This window comes from Musa acuminata, chromosome BXJ1-4, assembly GCF_036884655.1.
Source record: "Musa acuminata AAA Group cultivar baxijiao chromosome BXJ1-4, Cavendish_Baxijiao_AAA, whole genome shotgun sequence".
Taxonomy (NCBI): domain Eukaryota; kingdom Viridiplantae; phylum Streptophyta; class Magnoliopsida; order Zingiberales; family Musaceae; genus Musa; species Musa acuminata.
In genome coordinates, this window is record NC_088330.1 from 35,324,648 (window position 1) to 35,343,437 (window position 18,790).

General features: G+C 38.5%; 3 protein-coding genes across 3 annotated transcripts; 2 read left to right on the top strand and 1 right to left on the bottom strand.

Moving 5' to 3' along the window:
* Nucleotides 1-96: 96 nt before the first annotated feature.
* On the bottom strand, nt 97-12,727 carry LOC135658925 (uncharacterized). The gene is made up of 13 exons (XM_065176241.1): nt 12,292-12,727; nt 12,042-12,191; nt 11,388-11,564; nt 10,196-10,339; nt 9,705-9,810; nt 9,368-9,516; nt 9,162-9,287; nt 8,315-8,458; nt 5,666-5,753; nt 2,675-3,048; nt 1,576-1,899; nt 821-1,036; nt 97-460 (listed from the first exon to the last, which is right to left on the bottom strand). Exons 1-13 carry the CDS (start codon nt 12,541-12,543, stop codon nt 326-328), a joined length of 2,385 nt encoding a protein of 794 aa, XP_065032313.1. The 5' UTR covers nt 12,544-12,727; the 3' UTR covers nt 97-325.
* Nucleotides 12,728-16,489: 3,762 nt separating this feature from the next.
* On the top strand, nt 16,490-17,400 carry LOC135672178 (uncharacterized). Its single transcript, XM_065180635.1, has 3 exons — nt 16,490-16,611; nt 16,702-16,864; nt 16,966-17,400. Exons 1-3 carry the CDS (start codon nt 16,490-16,492, stop codon nt 17,398-17,400), a joined length of 720 nt encoding a protein of 239 aa, XP_065036707.1.
* A 363-nt stretch (nt 17,401-17,763) lies between these two features.
* Nucleotides 17,764-18,787, top strand: LOC135672561 (phosphatidate cytidylyltransferase 4, chloroplastic-like). Its single transcript, XM_065181055.1, has 2 exons — nt 17,764-18,261; nt 18,353-18,787. Exons 1-2 carry the CDS (start codon nt 18,037-18,039, stop codon nt 18,551-18,553), a joined length of 426 nt encoding a protein of 141 aa, XP_065037127.1. The 5' UTR covers nt 17,764-18,036; the 3' UTR covers nt 18,554-18,787.
* Nucleotides 18,788-18,790: the final 3 nt, after the last annotated feature.

Below are 18,790 nucleotides of genomic sequence, written 5' to 3' on the forward strand. Positions count from 1 at the left end.
AATGATTGCCTAAACATACATCCTTGTTTAATCGAGGTTTTTCATGCTTTAGCAGATGACTTGGAAGCCAGTTCAGAGATATTCTGTTTACGAACAGAGTGGAATAGTAGATCTTTTCATCATAAAAATAATAACCACACTATGTATTAGAAAATTTACATGTTAAAAGGAAAAGAAAAACAAAAAAGAAAGATGGATACACTCTGAACTGACTGACGATGTGTTGTAAGAGTCAACGTGAGACAGTGAGTGGATCTTGACATTCCTTTTTATATACAGAGAAGCTTTAGAAAATTTCTATTGTGAGGTTCATATGCATTAATAACTACAAAAATGTTTCTCGGATTAGCCGAGCTAATACACGTGAAGTCAACCGGCTCAGCACTTCAGGTAGGACTCTTGCTGAGATGCTTGGTAACACAGGAAGAAGTTCTTGGATGACATTAGAAAACTCAACACCCTGCAAAAACAAAATGAAGATAGTATTTAGTGGAAGAAAATTATGGAACAAATTATGATAATCTCACTACTGAAGCAGCATACAATAAAATTGCATACAGACAATGTCTGAGAATTGTCAACAATATCACCACATGACAACATGATGAATGTAGTCGTGCAAAAGGTAATTTCCCAATTTGGCCAGGCATAGTAGGATATCAGGTATTTGTTCAACAGAAAATAGTAGTGAATGCAGCAAAACAATGTAAGAGCATGTTTTTTTGTATCACTCATGTAATCAAACATTGAGATATACTAATAAATTGCTTAAATTTAGGATAAAAGCAGGTGGTTTCAAATTTTTTATATATGTTGATACCTGATGTGATGATGCTTTAGAAGTTTCAGAAGTTAGAAACTTTGCAACTTTTTCAACATTGTTTAGTATGACTCTGTCCTCCTCTGTGATGGTGGGCAGCAAAACCGCAGGCCTCAGGGGAGCCATACTAAAAACTGGAGCTGCAGTCCCAATTCCCATAACTGCAGCAATTTGGACCAACTGCTCTCGCGAAACTGCATCAATCGCTTTAACGACCTGCATTGATCAATAACCCACGCTTCAGCACAAAGCTTCAATCAGTTTGTTGAATTTCTTACTATCAAAGTATCAAGGGTCATAAATATTCACTACAAGCATTCACAGGTTAAAAGTAATTGCTCAAACACAAAAACCAATAGTAGTGAACTACCAAAATGCAAAAAGAACCCAGTATATTGTATCAAAATATTAAGGATCTTAATATACTGTCATCAAATGTCAACATGTACCTCTAGAAATATCTGAATGACTTGGTTATCTAAATTGCGCATTTGTGTAATTATATATATATATATATATATATATATATATATATATATATAAAGTGAAGCCTTTTTGACATAGGGGAGCAATTTAATATGCTCCACAAAACCTAACTTCCTTAGATGGCCCTAGGAATTACCAGTAAAGAATGTTGCTGTCCCAAATCTTACATTGGTATAGTGACCAGAACTTTACAACAGGATATACCTGAGTCTAAAACATTCTTCTTGTAGCATGTCTTATCAATTAGTTTCAATGCGAGATAAGTTTACCTCATCTAGAATAAATTCTCTGAAGAAGTTTCCTTTTTCAGAAAGCAAAAACGTGAGGGCTGCCCTAGTCTTGACAGGCTGTGCTGGCTGAGGTACTAATGCTGGAAATACTGGGACCAGAAGACCTGGTTGACTCTGCAAAGAACCAAGATCAGCCATATTTCCATTCAGATTTTCACCACCTCCACTTTTTGCAGCAGTGATGAAATTCTCGAAAGCTTGCATGACATCAATGAATCTTTCTGCATCAAACACTCCGCGTTTACCATATATCATATACCGCAATGCCTCCTTCAACCTGGGGGATTCATCTGTTAAAAGTCTCTGTTTTTCAAAAAGAAAAAACAAATTAGCTAAAGCTGCACCCATGAATTAGAAATTGAATGAGAAGAAGAAACACAAAAAATGTGGTAGCATGATATATGAACCACCAAGAACGTCTTGTTTGTATGTGTTAGTGTTATATATGACTATCACAACATGTTATCTCTTGAAAATGACACCATCAAAAGGTGGTTCTCCCATGCATAAAGTAGGTGATACAGTGGGAAGTACACAGTGAGGAGGGATGAAAAGGGGGAGAGGACAGAAAAGGAACTAGGACCACAGCAGTTAGAAAATACATGTCCATATGTACAGTGGAAAGAACAATCCTTAACAAAGCTAAATAAAAGGAAAAGGTTCATGTAACTGACCGCAAATAATTGGACAAACAGAAAAGCACAATCTTTACTGTCATTGTTTAGAGTAATAATGTTATACGAAGTAATATTGCCAAGTGTGACTAACACTGAAGAAGTTAGAAGACAGATACATGTCAACATACAAGTCCCAGAAATACACTGGCATTATGTGACCCAGAACTTGATGTTAAAGCCAAACAAGTATTGACAAAAAATGTAAGTTTTTTAATCTGAATCTACACAGTCTGAAGCCATGCTAGGGAATCTGTTTATTCTATTGCAAACGATAAGTGGCCATAGCTATATCATAAAGGTGAAAGAATTATTCTCTTTTTAGTAAAATATAAAGGATCACAAGTAATAGTCAATATCATCATGTAAGAAGTGGTAAAAAATGGCTGCTTGATATCGTATACCTGAGCGAGATATGGGTATGCTTCGTCTACAATCGCAAAGTCAGGATTTCCAACTAGTGCTATTCCTTCTAATACCCCAATTGCTCTGATTATTAAAGCAAAATATGGTGGTATTCTGAATGGATAATCAAAGGTAATTTGAGCCAAATCAGATGCTAATTCCTGAAAGTTAATATTTTTTGCACCACCTCCTTCTAGTGCCTGATCAAAAACTTTGGCCAGCACTGGCAAGATTGGTTCCAAATTGACACCATCAGGAATGAAATCAAGCTTGACAAAGTCCTTGACAATTTCATTGTAGTCACGATGAATCAGGTGGGCAATTGCTTCAATTATACCATACTTCTGATCATCAGTCAATCTTGTCACGAGGCCTGACACACGAAAGCCACTTAATGCAACAATTTTATTCAAATTTTTTAAAAAAGAAAAAATAGAAGTCCAACAGAGGTTTTTGCAAAAGGAAAACTGCAAAAAGAATGTTAGAACAAAAAATACCAAGACAACTAAAGAACATAATCTAGACATTCTGCACATTACCGATCGAAGGAGAGGCATAAATAAATTATAAATGCAAACTACAAATATTAATGCAAATATTGGTTGATTATTTCATTAATTCTTTAAATCTAAGCCCCATAACTTTATATCTATAAAGTTAGTGATTATGTTTCTTGGTACCTTCGTATATTCATGCATCCTTCATCCCACAGGTCTTAGGATACATGAAACATAATACACATGGTCAGCATGTTCTATGTAACATATGCTCAATGGTCCAAACATGCGACTAAGTAAACTCTTACAGGATTAACTGGTTCTTCAGTTGTATCCTTCAGCACATGAGCCTCCCTCTTGGTCAGTCATAATCAAACTTGGAGGTGAAGGAACTTTGGGCCTTAGCATTCCAGGAAGCATATAAGATTAGTTTTATAACTGTTGCAGTGGTTGGCTGATTGAAAACTATCCTAATACTTAAGAGATTACTGCAGAACGTCTTTCAAAGTGTGCCCCCCATGCGAATCCATGCACAAATATTGAGCTAACAGAAATTTAGCAATGACACACCTCAAATTCAGCATGAAAAGATCTTTTTGTGTTTTTTTTAAAGTAATGTGCTTCTTCTCTGATCTCTTGATTATGACAAGTCCTGCAATTGGAAAACCATACTTCTAGAACACATGCAAACTCATGGTATGCCAAATCACGACTCAAGATAAGTCGAGATTGGCAATTTTCTGACTCAAGATATTGTGTTGCCTAATCCTTTCTAATCATAAGGACAATCCCAAATGATATTGACCTTTATCTTCCAATTCATGCCAATTATGTATGTTTCTACATGGTCTTAAAAATGGACTTGCATATCGCCAGATATAGTATGAAATGGGTTGTACATACCAGCTAACATGCTGATCGGTATGCGGACCAACCTGTTTTGATGGAATGCAATTAAGGGTAGACGTACCAATCGATACGCCTCGGCCCATAAGGTTGGAAGTCAACCATTACTAATCAATACAGATAGGTAACGATCGGATTTCAATCGTCCAATTCTCCTTTCCCATCAAGCTAGATTGAAACAATCAAATTGCCCATTGGGCCCTGTTAAGGCCCTTTTAAACTCTCCTCCCTCCCCCTCTTTCACTCACTCTCACTTGTTTAATTTTCCTAATCCGCAATCAGTGGAAATCAACCTCTTGAGATCCGAACTTGGGATCCGGTGAAATTTCTCTCCAATTGAAAGTATTTATCTTACTTCGACAAAAGCATGTTCAACAAAGTTATTCCTTTATGGATTCAAAAAGATAAATTCAATTTTTCATCCTTATAACTAGAATTTCTATTCATTTATGGCTTAGATACGTTTATTTGTATTTAAATATAATTCACATATCAAGAAATTAGGAGAAAAATAGTCTACTGATCTCATCAATACACCAATACCGTCTGATACGTATTGGTCCGACACATACACCAATACCGTTTGATACGTACTGGTCTAACAGGCAACAAAACACCCAATCGGCAAGAAAGGGGAGTTCCCTGGTCTTAATCCCGTATCCTCCACTTATTGAAAATCACTCCCTCCAATTTTGCTTCTTCAGAAGCCCTCAACTTATCCTTGCTTCAATTGTCAAATTACAAGCAATACATGTTAACAACTACATTAAGATGTGTTGCTTCAACATTTATATTTATCGATCACATGAGCATATTGTCTAACGCTTCTACTACAATTATTACAACTACCCTCATAAGAAGCCATGCTACAATGTTGAAGTATCACTTATGCATATTACCTTACCACTTTCAGAACAAATCATGTTGCATATTGACTTTGTAGTGCTCTTTGGCTTAGATGATTTTTGTCATGGAAATTCTTTATTTTATTATTCTCTATTCTCATGATTCTTTATTTTACATCTCCTTGAAATTATCTTAGCTAATATATTAATCAGATGGTTCAATTCAGCAAATACAGTTGAAGTGTGGTATACCGAATACCTCAAATTATTAAATAGATAATCATTGTTTTAGTTCCTGACATTCTAAAAGGATAATATCTCAACTAGTTTTTCCAAGATTGGCCTCTCATAACTACAAACCCAACAAATCACTTTGACTTTTCTCTCTTTGTCCTCTTAATATATGAAGAGAGATGATCACTATGATAACAACTACAACCAGAATACTCAGAGTCACACAACACATTTTCCTATTATGTATTTTTAGTATATTTTTGCTTATAACATCTGCTTGTGAATATATTTCGCTGAATCAGTAATATACACTAACGACACTAAGTACGTAAGCAACACATAAGAGATTATTCATATATCCCTCAAACTCTGCTACTTTATGCATCATACAGACAAATTGTGGAACTCAATGAAAGTTGAAGATGTTTCTGACTGAGGTTCAAATGATAGCAGCTGAGTACAATGCCATTAATTATGTAGAATCATCCATTCAGAAAGGGAATATTACCAAAGTCAAGTATAGCCAACTTCCCATCTGGTGTACGAATCATATTTCCAGGATGAGGATCAGCATGAAAGAAGCCAGTATCAAGTAGCTGCAAAAATTGAAAACCATGAGATGAAAAATGCATAATTCAACAAAAAAGAATATAAGAATTCATATTTTACAGTGGAAGGAAACTGCAACGACACTCAAGTTTCAAGGCCTTTCTTGCTTCAACAATCATGCCGAATGTAGAAGATGTATCAAAGACACCAAGTTATTTCAAGTATCAAATCATGTTATTTTTAACATTGCATAAGAATTCAGCTGATATGATTTTTATATTCTTCCTATAGCACAGAGTCATAGACCAAGTTTTTTTCTTGATAAAGAAAGCATTTTTAGTTACTCGGACATTCTTCAACTGCACATTACATATAACAAGATGAATGAAAAGATTAGAAACTTGATAGAAAAATTATACATCATTTTATAAAATTTCAGTGACTTGCATGAATTTTACCAATGTACAAAAACAACCAACAGCCAGTAATTTAAAAACAAGAAATAAAAATAACTGAGTATCTCCTCACATATTTTCTTGTCCATGCCGATTGGTATGTTGGTGTATCATGTGTCAATATGCTAGTATACACCAGATCTATGCCAGTCTGACCAATGATTAAATCAGCCAGAGTAACGAGATTTCGAACATTGGTTCATACAAGTCCATTCATCCACTTTCTTCTGATACATAAATACCACTGTATTTCCTGTATTCACCTGGCATTCTCTCAAATATATAAGTAGCCTTAACTCTTAAGTCTAGTTGGTCAAATTAACCCTTTATCTACTTTTATGTGTAAGAAATATTTCTAGTTTCTATCAGTTACCCAAATAGAGACACATAAATGGAACCATAGAGGTTGACATAAGATCAGGTAGGGAGATGGTCAAGGGAAGGCTAGTACTAGTGTTTGTAGCCTTAGGTATCTAGGATTTTAGTTTAGAGAAGATCTAGATTTTAAACATAAACATTATATATAATGATAATTTTAAAATATTCATTGTTCAACAGCACAATAACAAGAGATAGATCATATATATGAAAAAATTAGGTGGAAAAATAGACCTGTTGACCCTATCTATTTCTCTTTTTATAATTCTTGGCCTAGTTGTCCCTTGTAACCCACATTATTTATGGTCTTCAATATGGGTGAAAAAAATTAAAATTTTAACTTTATCTAGAACCAGATCATCCCAAAACGATAGTGTTTGAACCAGGGTCTGTCGTACCGAGCCGTACCGCCCGGTACGGGCGGTACGTACCGGTCCGACAGGTTGTCGGTACGCGGACCGACTGTTACCGGTCCGAGTGCACTGTAGCAATGCACTGTAGCTCGGTATACCGTACCGTACCGGTACCGAGCCCAGGTCGAAATACCGGTACAGTACGGTATTACGAACCTTGGTTTGAACCACAGTTGGAATGACCAACAATCAACCAGAATCAATACTCTGAAAAGCGGGCATAATTATAGTGTCACATGGATTCACATTCAAACCCACAATTCATATGGGTCATGTAGACAGCTACCAGCACTTTTATTTTACTGTTCCAAGCAAGGTATGCAATTTCGTACCGTACTGGAATTTCGAGGTTTGCTCGGTACGGTACAAAACTGTATACCAAGCGGCAACGTCTGCCATACCGAAGCGTACCGCCCGATACGGGCGATACGTACCGGTCTAAGAGGTTACCGGTACGCGGACCGCCCGGTACCGCTACAGTGCTACAGTATTATACTGTAGCGCTGCTATAGTATGAAAAAAGTATAAAATTGTTCGGTACACAAAGGTGTACCGCTCGGTACGTCCTGATGTACCACCCGGTACACCAGTACCATACCGTACTGAGCCCGGGTCGAAACGCCGGTACGGTACGGTACAGCGAACCTTACCAAGCGGTATACTGCTCGGTATATATATATATATATATATATATATATATATATATATATATATATATATATATATATATATATATATATATATATATATATATATATATATATATATAAGGCGACGTTGCCTTTTATAAAATATTTATATATAAATATTAATTTTTTTTTTTTTTTTCGTTCTGTTCGATAACAGGTGGTCCATATACCGGTTAGCTGACGGACCAGTATGTACCGGGCGGTATTATTCGAAATTGTCTACCTTGATTCCAAGATAAATTAAAATAACAATAATAAAAATGCTTACAGTTGTAAAGTTCCTTACAAAATATTTTGACCATATGTACGTTCTTTTATTACTCTTCTCCTACATGTCCCATATCTCTATTTTGTCTCTTTGTGGAATTGGACACTTGTTCATGTTTGCTTATCAGATTTTTCATATCTGCAAGGATGCAATACAAGCATAGTATTTTCATTGCCAACATACAGTGCATAATATATTCTGTATGCAAATGCATATATTGACAAGGAAACAAAAGTCAAAGGAAGAAAAATATATTAATGGTAGAAATATCAATAATGAGAAAGCACCATGAAATCAAACATGATGTTCATACACAATACCTTGCCTATACTACATGGAAAAAAATTGATAATCATTAGCATCAGATTTGCTAATTGCATGAATTAAATCATTCAACAAAGTAACCTGCTTTAGGTAGCATATCACTCCAACGTTGACCAGTTCCCCTACATCACTTTCAGTACTTTGTGATAGTTTCTCTCCATCTATCCACTGGGTGGTAAGAACTTTTCTTGACGTATATTTATGATAAGTCTTCGGTATGACAACCTGAAAAATTATATGTTTCTAGATCAGGTAATCACACATCACATGTTAATCATGTAAATAATGGCAACTGTTCAAACAAGAACATCGTCTTACATATCAGTTTAGCAAGGAATGGGAAACCACTACATTTTCACCACATCTTTAAGAAGAAAATTGAGATATAAGTATTTTGGTATGTCAGACAATTACCATAGTTTCTTTGGATCAACAATCAAAAAAATTTCTTTGAGAAAGGTTTCACTTGTCAGAAACAAGAAATATCTAGATCATCCTTATTTCGCATGAGAATGTTTTCACTAACAAAAGAATATGAAATAAAATGCTAGAAAAAGTGATTCTTGCGGCAGCAGTGGCATAGGTCATAGAATTTCTGGATCATAATGTTTCTGTGGATGAATCTGGCATGCAAGTCCTACTACTGAAAAGCACAATCCAATGGCTGGAGAAATGAAATTTACCATTGAAATGTAGGTAGATTAGTGATTATTCTGTTACTGATTATATATTAATGATTTAGAACCACTAGTTGGAAATAAAATGTCAAGATTCCTATATTTGGAGCCAAATTAACAATTTTCCTTTTATCCTGAGGAACCAATGTATACAAAACTACAGTTTTTTGTTCATCAAAAACTTATTTTGTATAACAAGGAAAAAGATCCTTTACTGAACAGAGTAATAATTAGTACTTATAGAAATGTACCTGAGGAAGGTCTTTTCTCATCATTTCAGCAAAGCGAGTTCCATTTTCTCCTTCATTTATATAATCAAGTTCTTCAAAAAAGCGGGCAGCCCATTCATCCACCAAACCAACAATATCAATCGAGATCTGATAGGTCATAACAAGATACAAATTACGCAATAGTTTCAGCCTTTCAGAAGCAGCAAACCAAGTAGCTGACCAATTACCTGAGGAAATCTTCGCAAAAACAGTCCCAGTTTACGAATAATGAAGAGATCTATGGTGACAGTCTCCAGAACAAAAGGCCGCTGTACTTTGACGGCCACCAACTCGCCAGTTTCTTTTAGGCGACCCTTGTAAACTTGTCCCAGAGATGCTGCATATATAAAGTTTCCTCTCAATAGCTTATGACCTTATGAATATAAAAAATAATGCTGAAAACAAAGGGGGCGACAAAAAGTCATATAGTAGTATTGCTCAAAGTTACATTTTCAACAAAACACATGAAGTAGTACAGCAAAAACATATTCTAAGCTCATTGCCGTAATGTGTAGATGAGATTACCAGCAGCAATTGGGGATGGTGTCAGTTCAGAGTAGATGTTACACCAAGGCTGCCCAAGTTCTTCTTCAATAAGGGCCATCGCAACATCATCTGGAAATGAAGGAACCTTCAAGTACCAAACACGAAACTTCAAATTTAGCAAAGGTAAAAGCATATAATAGATAAGTCATCTTTATTGACCAGAAAGATTAAGGAATGCCCACAAAATAATGGTAATGACTTCCAGAAAAACAATAGGAAAGCAATGGAGAAAACAGCATGTCATATATTAGGATACTGAAAGAAAACCTGGTATAATGAAATTCATTGAACTAAAAATACTATAGTTAAATTTTCATAAGAAAATCACAAAATTGTGACTCTCCTACTTGTCTCATGGTGTAGAATCTCAACTTTTTTCAACTAAAGAAGAATCAGATATCTCACCCAGAAAAACATATGTTATTTAGTCCACATTAACCATGAAAAACACTTCGAACATACCATATTACCTTATCACATAGCTTCTGCAGTTCAGTCATTGCAGCAGGTGATAATATGTCTGGTCGAATACTCAAAGCTTGGCCAAGTTTTATGTAAGCTGGACCCAGTGACGTTACTATTTCCCTTAATTCAATAGCCCGTGCGACCTCATTCTAGAGAAGAACACACGAAACCAAATGTGAGGAATTGCAGATATAAAATCAACATACATCACATATATAGGGAAATGCACCTCAATTAAACCAAGAGAGTACTAAAAGTAGCTTAGAAACCATGAAGTACACACACACACACACACACATATATATATATAGAGAGAGAGAGAGAGAGTCAAATTAGAACATTCGGGAATAAGATGCATGATCAGCGAGGGTTAATTGCATTGAGCTTATCATGCTAAGGAATGAAGCAGAAAATTGGTTTTGAAGAAGTACCAAGGACAAATCGATGCTTAATTGTGTTAGGTATGTGCTTGATGTTTTGATTGAATGTTTGATGTTCAACACACTCTTCTTAACATCTTCAAGACAAAGCCTCAACAGCCATAGCTGTATTGCAAGAGTAACACTTCACAATAAATAGGCTGTGATAGACACACAAACAAGGAGTTTCAAGTTATCACCTGTAAGTTAATAGGATATGAATTCATAGCAAACACTCCGTCCATGAGTAGCCCTTTCATATTTGTGCCCCATCACAAATCACCTTTATGTAAATATAATCTGAATTTATATCAAACACCATCCATGGATGACCCTTTCATACTTGTACCTCTCATCATTCATAATAATAGGTCAGCCCAGATATCATTTGTTAATTGACTCATCAACTTGATGAGGGCTGAGCTACCCACAAAATACTTAAGCTCAAGTGAGCAACTTTAGACCCATCTAACCCTATATGGTTCGTAACCCTCATCCCACTTCTGATATAGGATTAAATGGGGTGATCACAAGATATATGCAATTATGTATTGTTAAGAACATAGTGGACAATGTCCAGTGGATTCGACATAAACAAAAATCTAAAGTGCTGCAAAAGCTATATAGTGCAAAATTTAAGAAAAGAACTACATTAGAAATGTCAAATATGACAGAAGAACAATAAGCAGAGCTAGAAGATGATGCCTCCTGTTTGGTAAATAATGACAAGATGCAGCGAGAACAGTGGAGAGATGATTATATGTGGCTATATTTTTACCTCTGCGATCTTCTTGTTAATCAAGTCCCAAGCTAAATGAGACAGAAAGCCACCTGCTACAGACAGCAGCTGTATAATCCGTGTGGAAACAGCTCTAGGGCGCTTTCCCCAGTAGGATGCAATTATGTCAGGATCATACACAAGTGGCAATGCTTCATTGCTGTTCACAGCTGGTACCTAAACAAGTATCAGAAACCATCAAGAAGTAAAACTGCATTTTCAAACAAAAGATCTTGATCTTCCTACCAAGTGACTTCAACTCCACTACCTAGTCAAAAGATTGTATCCACACGATTTGACCTGAACAGAGACAATGGACAACTTAAAAGTCATGTCCGCGATGTGAATTTTACCTTTTCGTGTAAACAACTCTGGAGGATACTTAAAATATTGTTAAAATGCAGCAACTAATCCGATCTGAAGACTCACGATTTATAATGAAAATTCAGTCATATAAAGAATTCTTGATGCACCAAATGTCCGATCACTGATATCACCTAAAATATCAGATTGGTCATGCTTCAAGGTTTTGATGGATCTTGCATTAGTTCGCTTGGGCATCAATCAGGTGTTACCAATCTATTAAAGTATTCAAAAGATCGCGCGAATTATGGAAAAGCTACACGCGTCAATTGCAAAAAAAAAAAAAGGTACCTCGACAAGACGAAGCCGGATGTTCTCATCTGCAAACTGAACGTCAGTGAGGTTTTGACCTCGAAGCCCTCTCATCAGCGTGGCCAGCTGCTCGTCCTCCTCCATCTGCTTTCTCACCTTCTTTATCTCCTCCGACACGTTGCCAAACCTCTTCCAATTTTCCAAGAAACCAGCACAACCAACCCTCAATCAACAAATTCAAAAAGAAAACCAAACTCCCCGAATCCAAAATCCCTAACAGAAATCTTACGCTGGAGGCGGCACCATTGACGGAACCAAACGAGGCGGACCGAGGAGAAGAGGCAGAATTAGAAGAAGAAGACGAAGCGGCACCACCGGTCGTAGGCTCCGTCGCCACAGCGAAGACTCCCGATCGTGGAGACCTAGATCTCAGACGAATTGATCGGCGTCGGAGCGTCCTCCACTGCGGGGCGGCTGTCGCCAAGGGCGAGCGGCGGAAGGGCTCGAAGCCGCACTGGAGGAACTGAGGCGCCGCTTCCATGGAGGAAGGATCGAGAGATCCCGCTCTCTCTTCTCTCTCGGTCTCCTGAGAGCGGAGAGGAGACGAGATCTACCCACCTACGTCGGTGTTGCGTTCGCTGGAGACTCGGGAAGACCGACAGTTGCTTTGCTGAAGTCTCTCAAAGCAGGAGCCAGCGTCTTTTTGTTTCAGTTTAGGGAAGCTTAGCAGTGCAGTCCGCTAACCTACTCCCCCAACCAGCATTATAAACACAAGTATCAGATGAATTCACTGACCACTAGAAAACATCCATGCGGTGGGAGCACTTTTGTTATATTTCACCTCGAGAGCACTCCCCGCGTCCAATTCGGTGTGAACCACATGTCAACCGTATATCAGACACGAATGCGAATCTTAAAGCGTTCCTGTGATACGATACCGATCGGCCGGTCGAAGCCACCGCTTTTTTGTGCGGGTTACATTATTTTAGTATTATTTGGGTGTGTGTGGACGACGGTCGCCGACCAACCTGTAGTGGAGAGGACGCAGAGATTGAAACGTGGCGTCTGCCTCCGCCATCCGGACGAGTGTGGGAACCAAAGTTGGCCACGTGAACACTGTAGCCACGGAGCGGTGGTCATGACGCACCGGTGGTGAGAAATACCTGTATTGTTTTTTTGTGGCAGCGTATAAATTCCCATTACGATTTATCCGCGCACCGATATGACACGTTATTTATACCACGTAATCTCTCATCAAGCAAACCGTGGCCAAGAGCTCAAATGACGCTTCTGGCTCGTTTGGGTAGATTGAGTCAGGGATCTCTTCAAATGACGCTTCGTGTTGATTTGTCACTTTGAATCTAATCTAAATTTGATTTCGATTCGAGTTATCCAAACCTAAATACGGAGATACTATAGATATTAATTGGATTAGGAAACAATGTCTCTCGAGCCCTCGTGTTAGTTTACGTTAGTTGAATCCAATTCTAATTCGACTCTAACTCGAGTTATCTCCTAAATATGTAGGAGACTACTAACTGGATTAGAAAATAATATCTCTATATATATCTAAATGATGTGTTTGGGCCTCTTTGGGCATTTTGACTTTGGGGTCTCTGGAGTCCTCATATTTGTTTACTTTACTTGAATTTAATCTTAATATGATTTCAATTTAAGTTATCCTAAACCTAAATATGATCGGAAGACACCACAGCTACTAACTGAATTATGAAATAGTGTATATATATATATATATATATATATATATATATATATATATATATATATATATATATATATATATATATATATATATATATATATATATATATATATATATATATATATATATATATATATATATATATATATATATATATATATATATATCCAAATGATACGTTTGGACCCCATTTGACAGGTTGACTCAAGGGTCTCTCGAGCCCTCATGTTAGTTTGCGTCACTTAACCCAATCCTAAAATGACTTCAATTCAAATTATCTCAAGCCTATATACATATTCGTCTAAATTCAAAAACTTTAGTAATTTCAAAAGTTTATGTTTCTATTAAAACTGATTCCGACAAAAATCATTTTGTAAAGTTCTTAACTTCAAACAGTTCGTAAATATATGGAAGGTAATAAGCAATTAAAGATGTTTGCAATAAAGATAAATTGCACAAATAGAAATGCAAACCAGATTTTAGAGTGGTTCGATCGTCGTGACCTACATCCATTTCATCGATTCCTCTTTCGTCGAGGCCACCGGTATTCACTATCGATCTTCCTTTAATAGGCGAAGATCAACCTCCGTCTTACACCTCTCTTCTCCTTTTTACAAGTTTAGGATACAACCTTTACAAGCATTCACTTCTCTCGCTGACTATTCTAACACTTAGGACTAGATGAGGATTCTCACAAGAGATTTTTACAGCGTTTTTTCCTTTTTAAATTCTCTATGCTTATGTGAGCTATGGATGAGAGGGGTATTTATAGGCCTCAAGTTAATTCAAACTTGGAGCCTAAAAACATCTCATCCCGGGTTTCCTAGGTACGGGCGATACCATCGCCACTGTCAATCTGACACTAACACTATACTGGGCGGTACCACCGCCTGACACCCTACCAAGGGCGATACCGTCGCCCAGACTGGCGGTACCATCGCTTGATATAGTCTCGGAGATTGAGCCACAATGGTGTCGCTTCTTGAGATATTGTTTGGGCATATCATTGGGCCCAACATAGTCCTTACATGGGCCCAACTGACCCCTAATTGTGCTAACTACGAAATCTAAAGCATACTTAAGCTAAACAAGTCTGTAAGTCTTGGTTTCTTCTGGCGATCTTCCAGCGAACTCTCGGGCAAGTTCCTGGACTTTACGAAGATCTTCTTAACGAGTTCCGACGAGCTTCTTTGGTAAGCTCTTGGACTTCTCGGTTGGTTCCCGTAGAACTTCCGATGAACTCTCGAACTCCCAACAAAATCACGTCCTTGACTCCGGGACTTCATTTTGCTTTATGCCTTATTATCATAGTTAATCCTGCACATGTAAAAACATACTTCGATCTAGATAATTAATACTAAGCATAAATCATGTTGTTCGGCATGTCATTGGTCCATCGACGCTTCGTCTAATTTTTCGACGCATCATTCTCTCTTGCGACCTATTGTCCAATCGGCCAGTTGACCTACGGAACTTCGATATCCTTGGCACAATATCCACTCTTCTTGGCCCGATGTCCGAATCCATGACCCAAAGCCTTTTGTCGATACGTCGACCAATCATCTGGCTCGACGTCCAATCTTCTGACATGTTTTCCTCCGGCCCAACATGATTCTTCCTACTTTAATTATCTCATCCTGATCAAAGCATCCTACATTACTAAAAACACATCAAATCATAAACACTTATCAATTAATTTCATCAGATTCTGGGTAGTATAACTTAGAAGTCTCTCAAAACCCTTAGGTTGGTTTGCATGATTTAAACCCAACCATAATCAAACTCAACTCTAATTATTCCAAATCTAAATAGGATTCGGAGATGATACCTCCCAATCGGATTAGTGAAGTGTCTCTATATATATCTGCCACCAGTTGTGCATAATAGTACACTACATGTCCTTCGGCCTCACTGTAAATACGTAAGCTCTCTTTTGATCAAGAGACTACTACCTGGATTAGAAAACAGTATATATATATATATATATATATATATATATATATATATATATATATATATATATATATATATATATATATATATATATATATATATATATATATATATATATATATATATATATATATCCAAATGATGTGTTTGGACCCCATTGGGCATGTTGACTCAGGGGTCTCTCGAGTCCTCATATTGGTTTCAATCACTTGAACCTAATCATAATCTAATCTGACTTCAACTTGAGTTATCCTAAGCCTAAATATGATCAGAAGACACCACAACTACTAACCGGATTATGAAATAGTATCTATATATATATATATATATATATATATATATATATATATATATATATATATATATATATATATATATATATATATATATATATATATCCAAATGACGTGTTTGAACCCCATTTGACAAGATGACTCAAGGGTCTCTCGAGCCCTTTTGTTGGTTTGTGTCACATGAACTCAATCCTAATGACTCCAATTCAAATTATCTCAAACCTATATACGATTAGTAGACATTGTAACTAATAATCGGTATTAGGAAATTTTATATATATATATATATATATATATATATATATATATATATATATCCGTCTGAATCTAGACCTCACGTTGGTTTGCATGATTTGAAACCAACGGTAACCGTAGATCAGACACGAATGCGAATCCTAAAGCGTTCCTGTGATACGATACCGATCGGCTTATCCCTAATCTGATCCCACTGCAAATCCTAAATAGGATTCGGCGACACTAACTATAAGTAAGCTCTGATCCCACTGGGAAAGACCGCCATGACGACGGCAATGGCTACGGACATCGACTCCCTTCCTCAAGACCTCTTGGTCGACCTCTGCGTTTCCATCGTCTCCTCCTCCCCCACGCCCCGCAAAGACATCATGCGCCTGCGAGCCTCGTAAGTTCTTTTCGCATGTCATCTTTCCGGCAGTGTTTTGTTTTGACGACGAGAATTGCTAATCTTGGTGGTGAATGGATGTACCGGCAGATGCAGGAGATTTCACGAGGCGTCCGGGGCGAGGAAGGTTGGCCAGTGCATGCCCGTGAGGAGAGAGCGTGTGTTTCATTGGCTGGACGCGAAGGGTTACTTCGCCTTCCTCCGGAGCTGCGCTGAGTGCGGCAATCTTGAGGCCAGCCTCTTCCTTGGACTGGTGAGCTCAGACGCCCCGCTCACCTCCTCTTAGCATCAATCTGTTTCAAGAATCTGTATAGCTGTATCACATTGATTCCTCTTATCGTGTTGGTTTTCTAGGATGAAATTTACAACCGGAGAAGGAAAAGCTTGGGACTGCACCATCTTCACAAGGCAATGAAGGGTGGCCATCGAGTCGCAGCGTACACCCTGGGCATCATCTTGTTGCAAGACCCCGAGACGCAGCCACTCGGCATCAAAACCTTGAACAAACTGGCCGCCATGGATCTTCCCGGTGCTCCTTCCGCCCACGAGAGTTTGATATCCGGAGACGTTCTCATCGCGACGTGCCGAAGGGAGGCAGCCTCGGCCATGAGGGACCTAACTTGGACGAGACTGCACCTGCGCCCCCGGAGGCCCTGCACAAACCGACTGTGTGGAAGAGTAGAAAAGGCCGGCAAAGCGAACCCGTGGTCGGGCGAGGAGAGCTATAGATTCTGCAGCCAGTTGTGTAGGTGGACACATGAATTGTACAAGTTCTCTGAATTGATTTGATACGGACACCCTATGGAAGCTACCGAGGAGCTCTTGGACATGATGGCTTTCATTGAATTAAGTCGGCGTGCTAAATTGTTGGATTGGATTCTGATTCCACGTTGGACTTTGACCAGGAACTTATTGATATCTAAAATATTACATGTTATTAGTACATCAGTGAATTTACACGTAATGTCTTTTTGCAGCATAGAATTTGGATTTTTTGTTGTTATTGATCGAGATTTACACACAAAATTTGTCTGTGGCACTCCAATTTCAAGTGTAATATTACTTACTAATTTAAGATCAATTTGATGGATTTTAATTAATTCTCCTGATATGGGGAGTTGGTTAAACGCTGCTTACAAGTCGTGATCGACTCGACGCAATGGTTCGCATGGGGACGGAAACGGGTACCGATACACATTGCGCAGACGGAAAAATAAACAAAAACAAAAGATTTAGGTTTCTAGAAACAAAAACAAGAAGAAAACACAAACAGATCTGCTCCCGGCCCCCCTAACGTAACCCAGAGCGGAAGACGGGGGAGGAGGATAACCTCCTCCACACCTCGGGATCCCGCCGCCCCGCCTCAAATGCCTTCTCGGCCACCGCAACCGCCCTTATTTTGATTCGCTCCTTGACTCTGTTTCGATGGCTGCCACTGCGGCGGCCTTCCTTGAAGTCGACCGCTGCGGCCTCTTCTCCTTGCCCCTCTCCCTCAGCCCCAGATCGTTCCTCCTCCCTCGCCGCCAGCTTCCCGGACTGCGTCTCTTCCTTCCCTCTCGCCGCTTCTATCCCTGCCGTCTCTCCGCCGCCTTGGTCTCCTCCAGAAAAGCGGCCTCGAAGTCCGACTCCCACCGCGAGGACTCTCTTGAGGTGATTCTTGTGCCCTTGCCTCCATCAAAGGTTTCGGATTTGATCTCAATTCTTGTGGGGTATCTTTGGATTTATTGGTTCCACGATGCAGGGAGTAGAGGCCGTAGTTGTAGAGCCGAAGGGGAGCCAGGGGATGCAGCTGAGGAAGCGTGTGATCTTTGGTCTCGGCATTGGATTGGGTGCGGGAGGTGTCGTGGTGGCAGGAGGATGGGTGTTCACCGTGGCGCTTGGCGGCCGCAGTGTTCGCCGGGGCGAGGGAGTACTTCGAGCTGGTCCGGAGTCGGGGAATTGATACAGGGATGACACCGCCGCCAAGATATGTGTCGAGGGTTTGCTCAGCCATCTGTGCTCTCATGCTGATTCTGACACTAAGTTCCAAATCTTTAGCGTCCTGTAATTACTTCTTTCCTACAGTGTTTGGAGTAGAAAAAATGATTCTTTGGCTGATTTCCTAAGCTGCTAATAACTAAACTTGTATAGTTGTGGTGTCTCACTTGATATATCCAAAATTTTGGTTTGGTTGATATGT

Excerpts from the sequence above, each read along its gene's own strand:
- LOC135672178 (XM_065180635.1), top strand. The coding sequence starts at position 16,490 with ATGACGACGGCAATGGCTACGGACATCGACTCCCTTCCTCAAGACCTC. Across the intron at positions 16,612-16,701 it reads ATCATGCGCCTGCGAGCCTC|ATGCAGGAGATTTCACGAGG; the intron begins GTAAGTTCTTTT and ends ATGTACCGGCAG. Across the intron at positions 16,865-16,965 it reads CCAGCCTCTTCCTTGGACTG|GATGAAATTTACAACCGGAG; the intron begins GTGAGCTCAGAC and ends TTGGTTTTCTAG.
- LOC135658925 (XM_065176241.1), bottom strand. The coding sequence starts at position 12,543 with ATGGAAGCGGCGCCTCAGTTCCTCCAGTGCGGCTTCGAGCCCTTCCGC. Across the intron at positions 3,049-5,665 it reads GTTGGCTATACTTGACTTTG|GCCTCGTGACAAGATTGACT; the intron begins GTAATATTCCCT and ends TTCGTGTGTCAG. Across the intron at positions 1,900-2,674 it reads CATACCCATATCTCGCTCAG|AGACTTTTAACAGATGAATC; the intron begins GTATACGATATC and ends TTTGAAAAACAG.
- LOC135672561 (XM_065181055.1), top strand. The coding sequence starts at position 18,037 with ATGGCTGCCACTGCGGCGGCCTTCCTTGAAGTCGACCGCTGCGGCCTC. Across the intron at positions 18,262-18,352 it reads ACCGCGAGGACTCTCTTGAG|GGAGTAGAGGCCGTAGTTGT; the intron begins GTGATTCTTGTG and ends TCCACGATGCAG.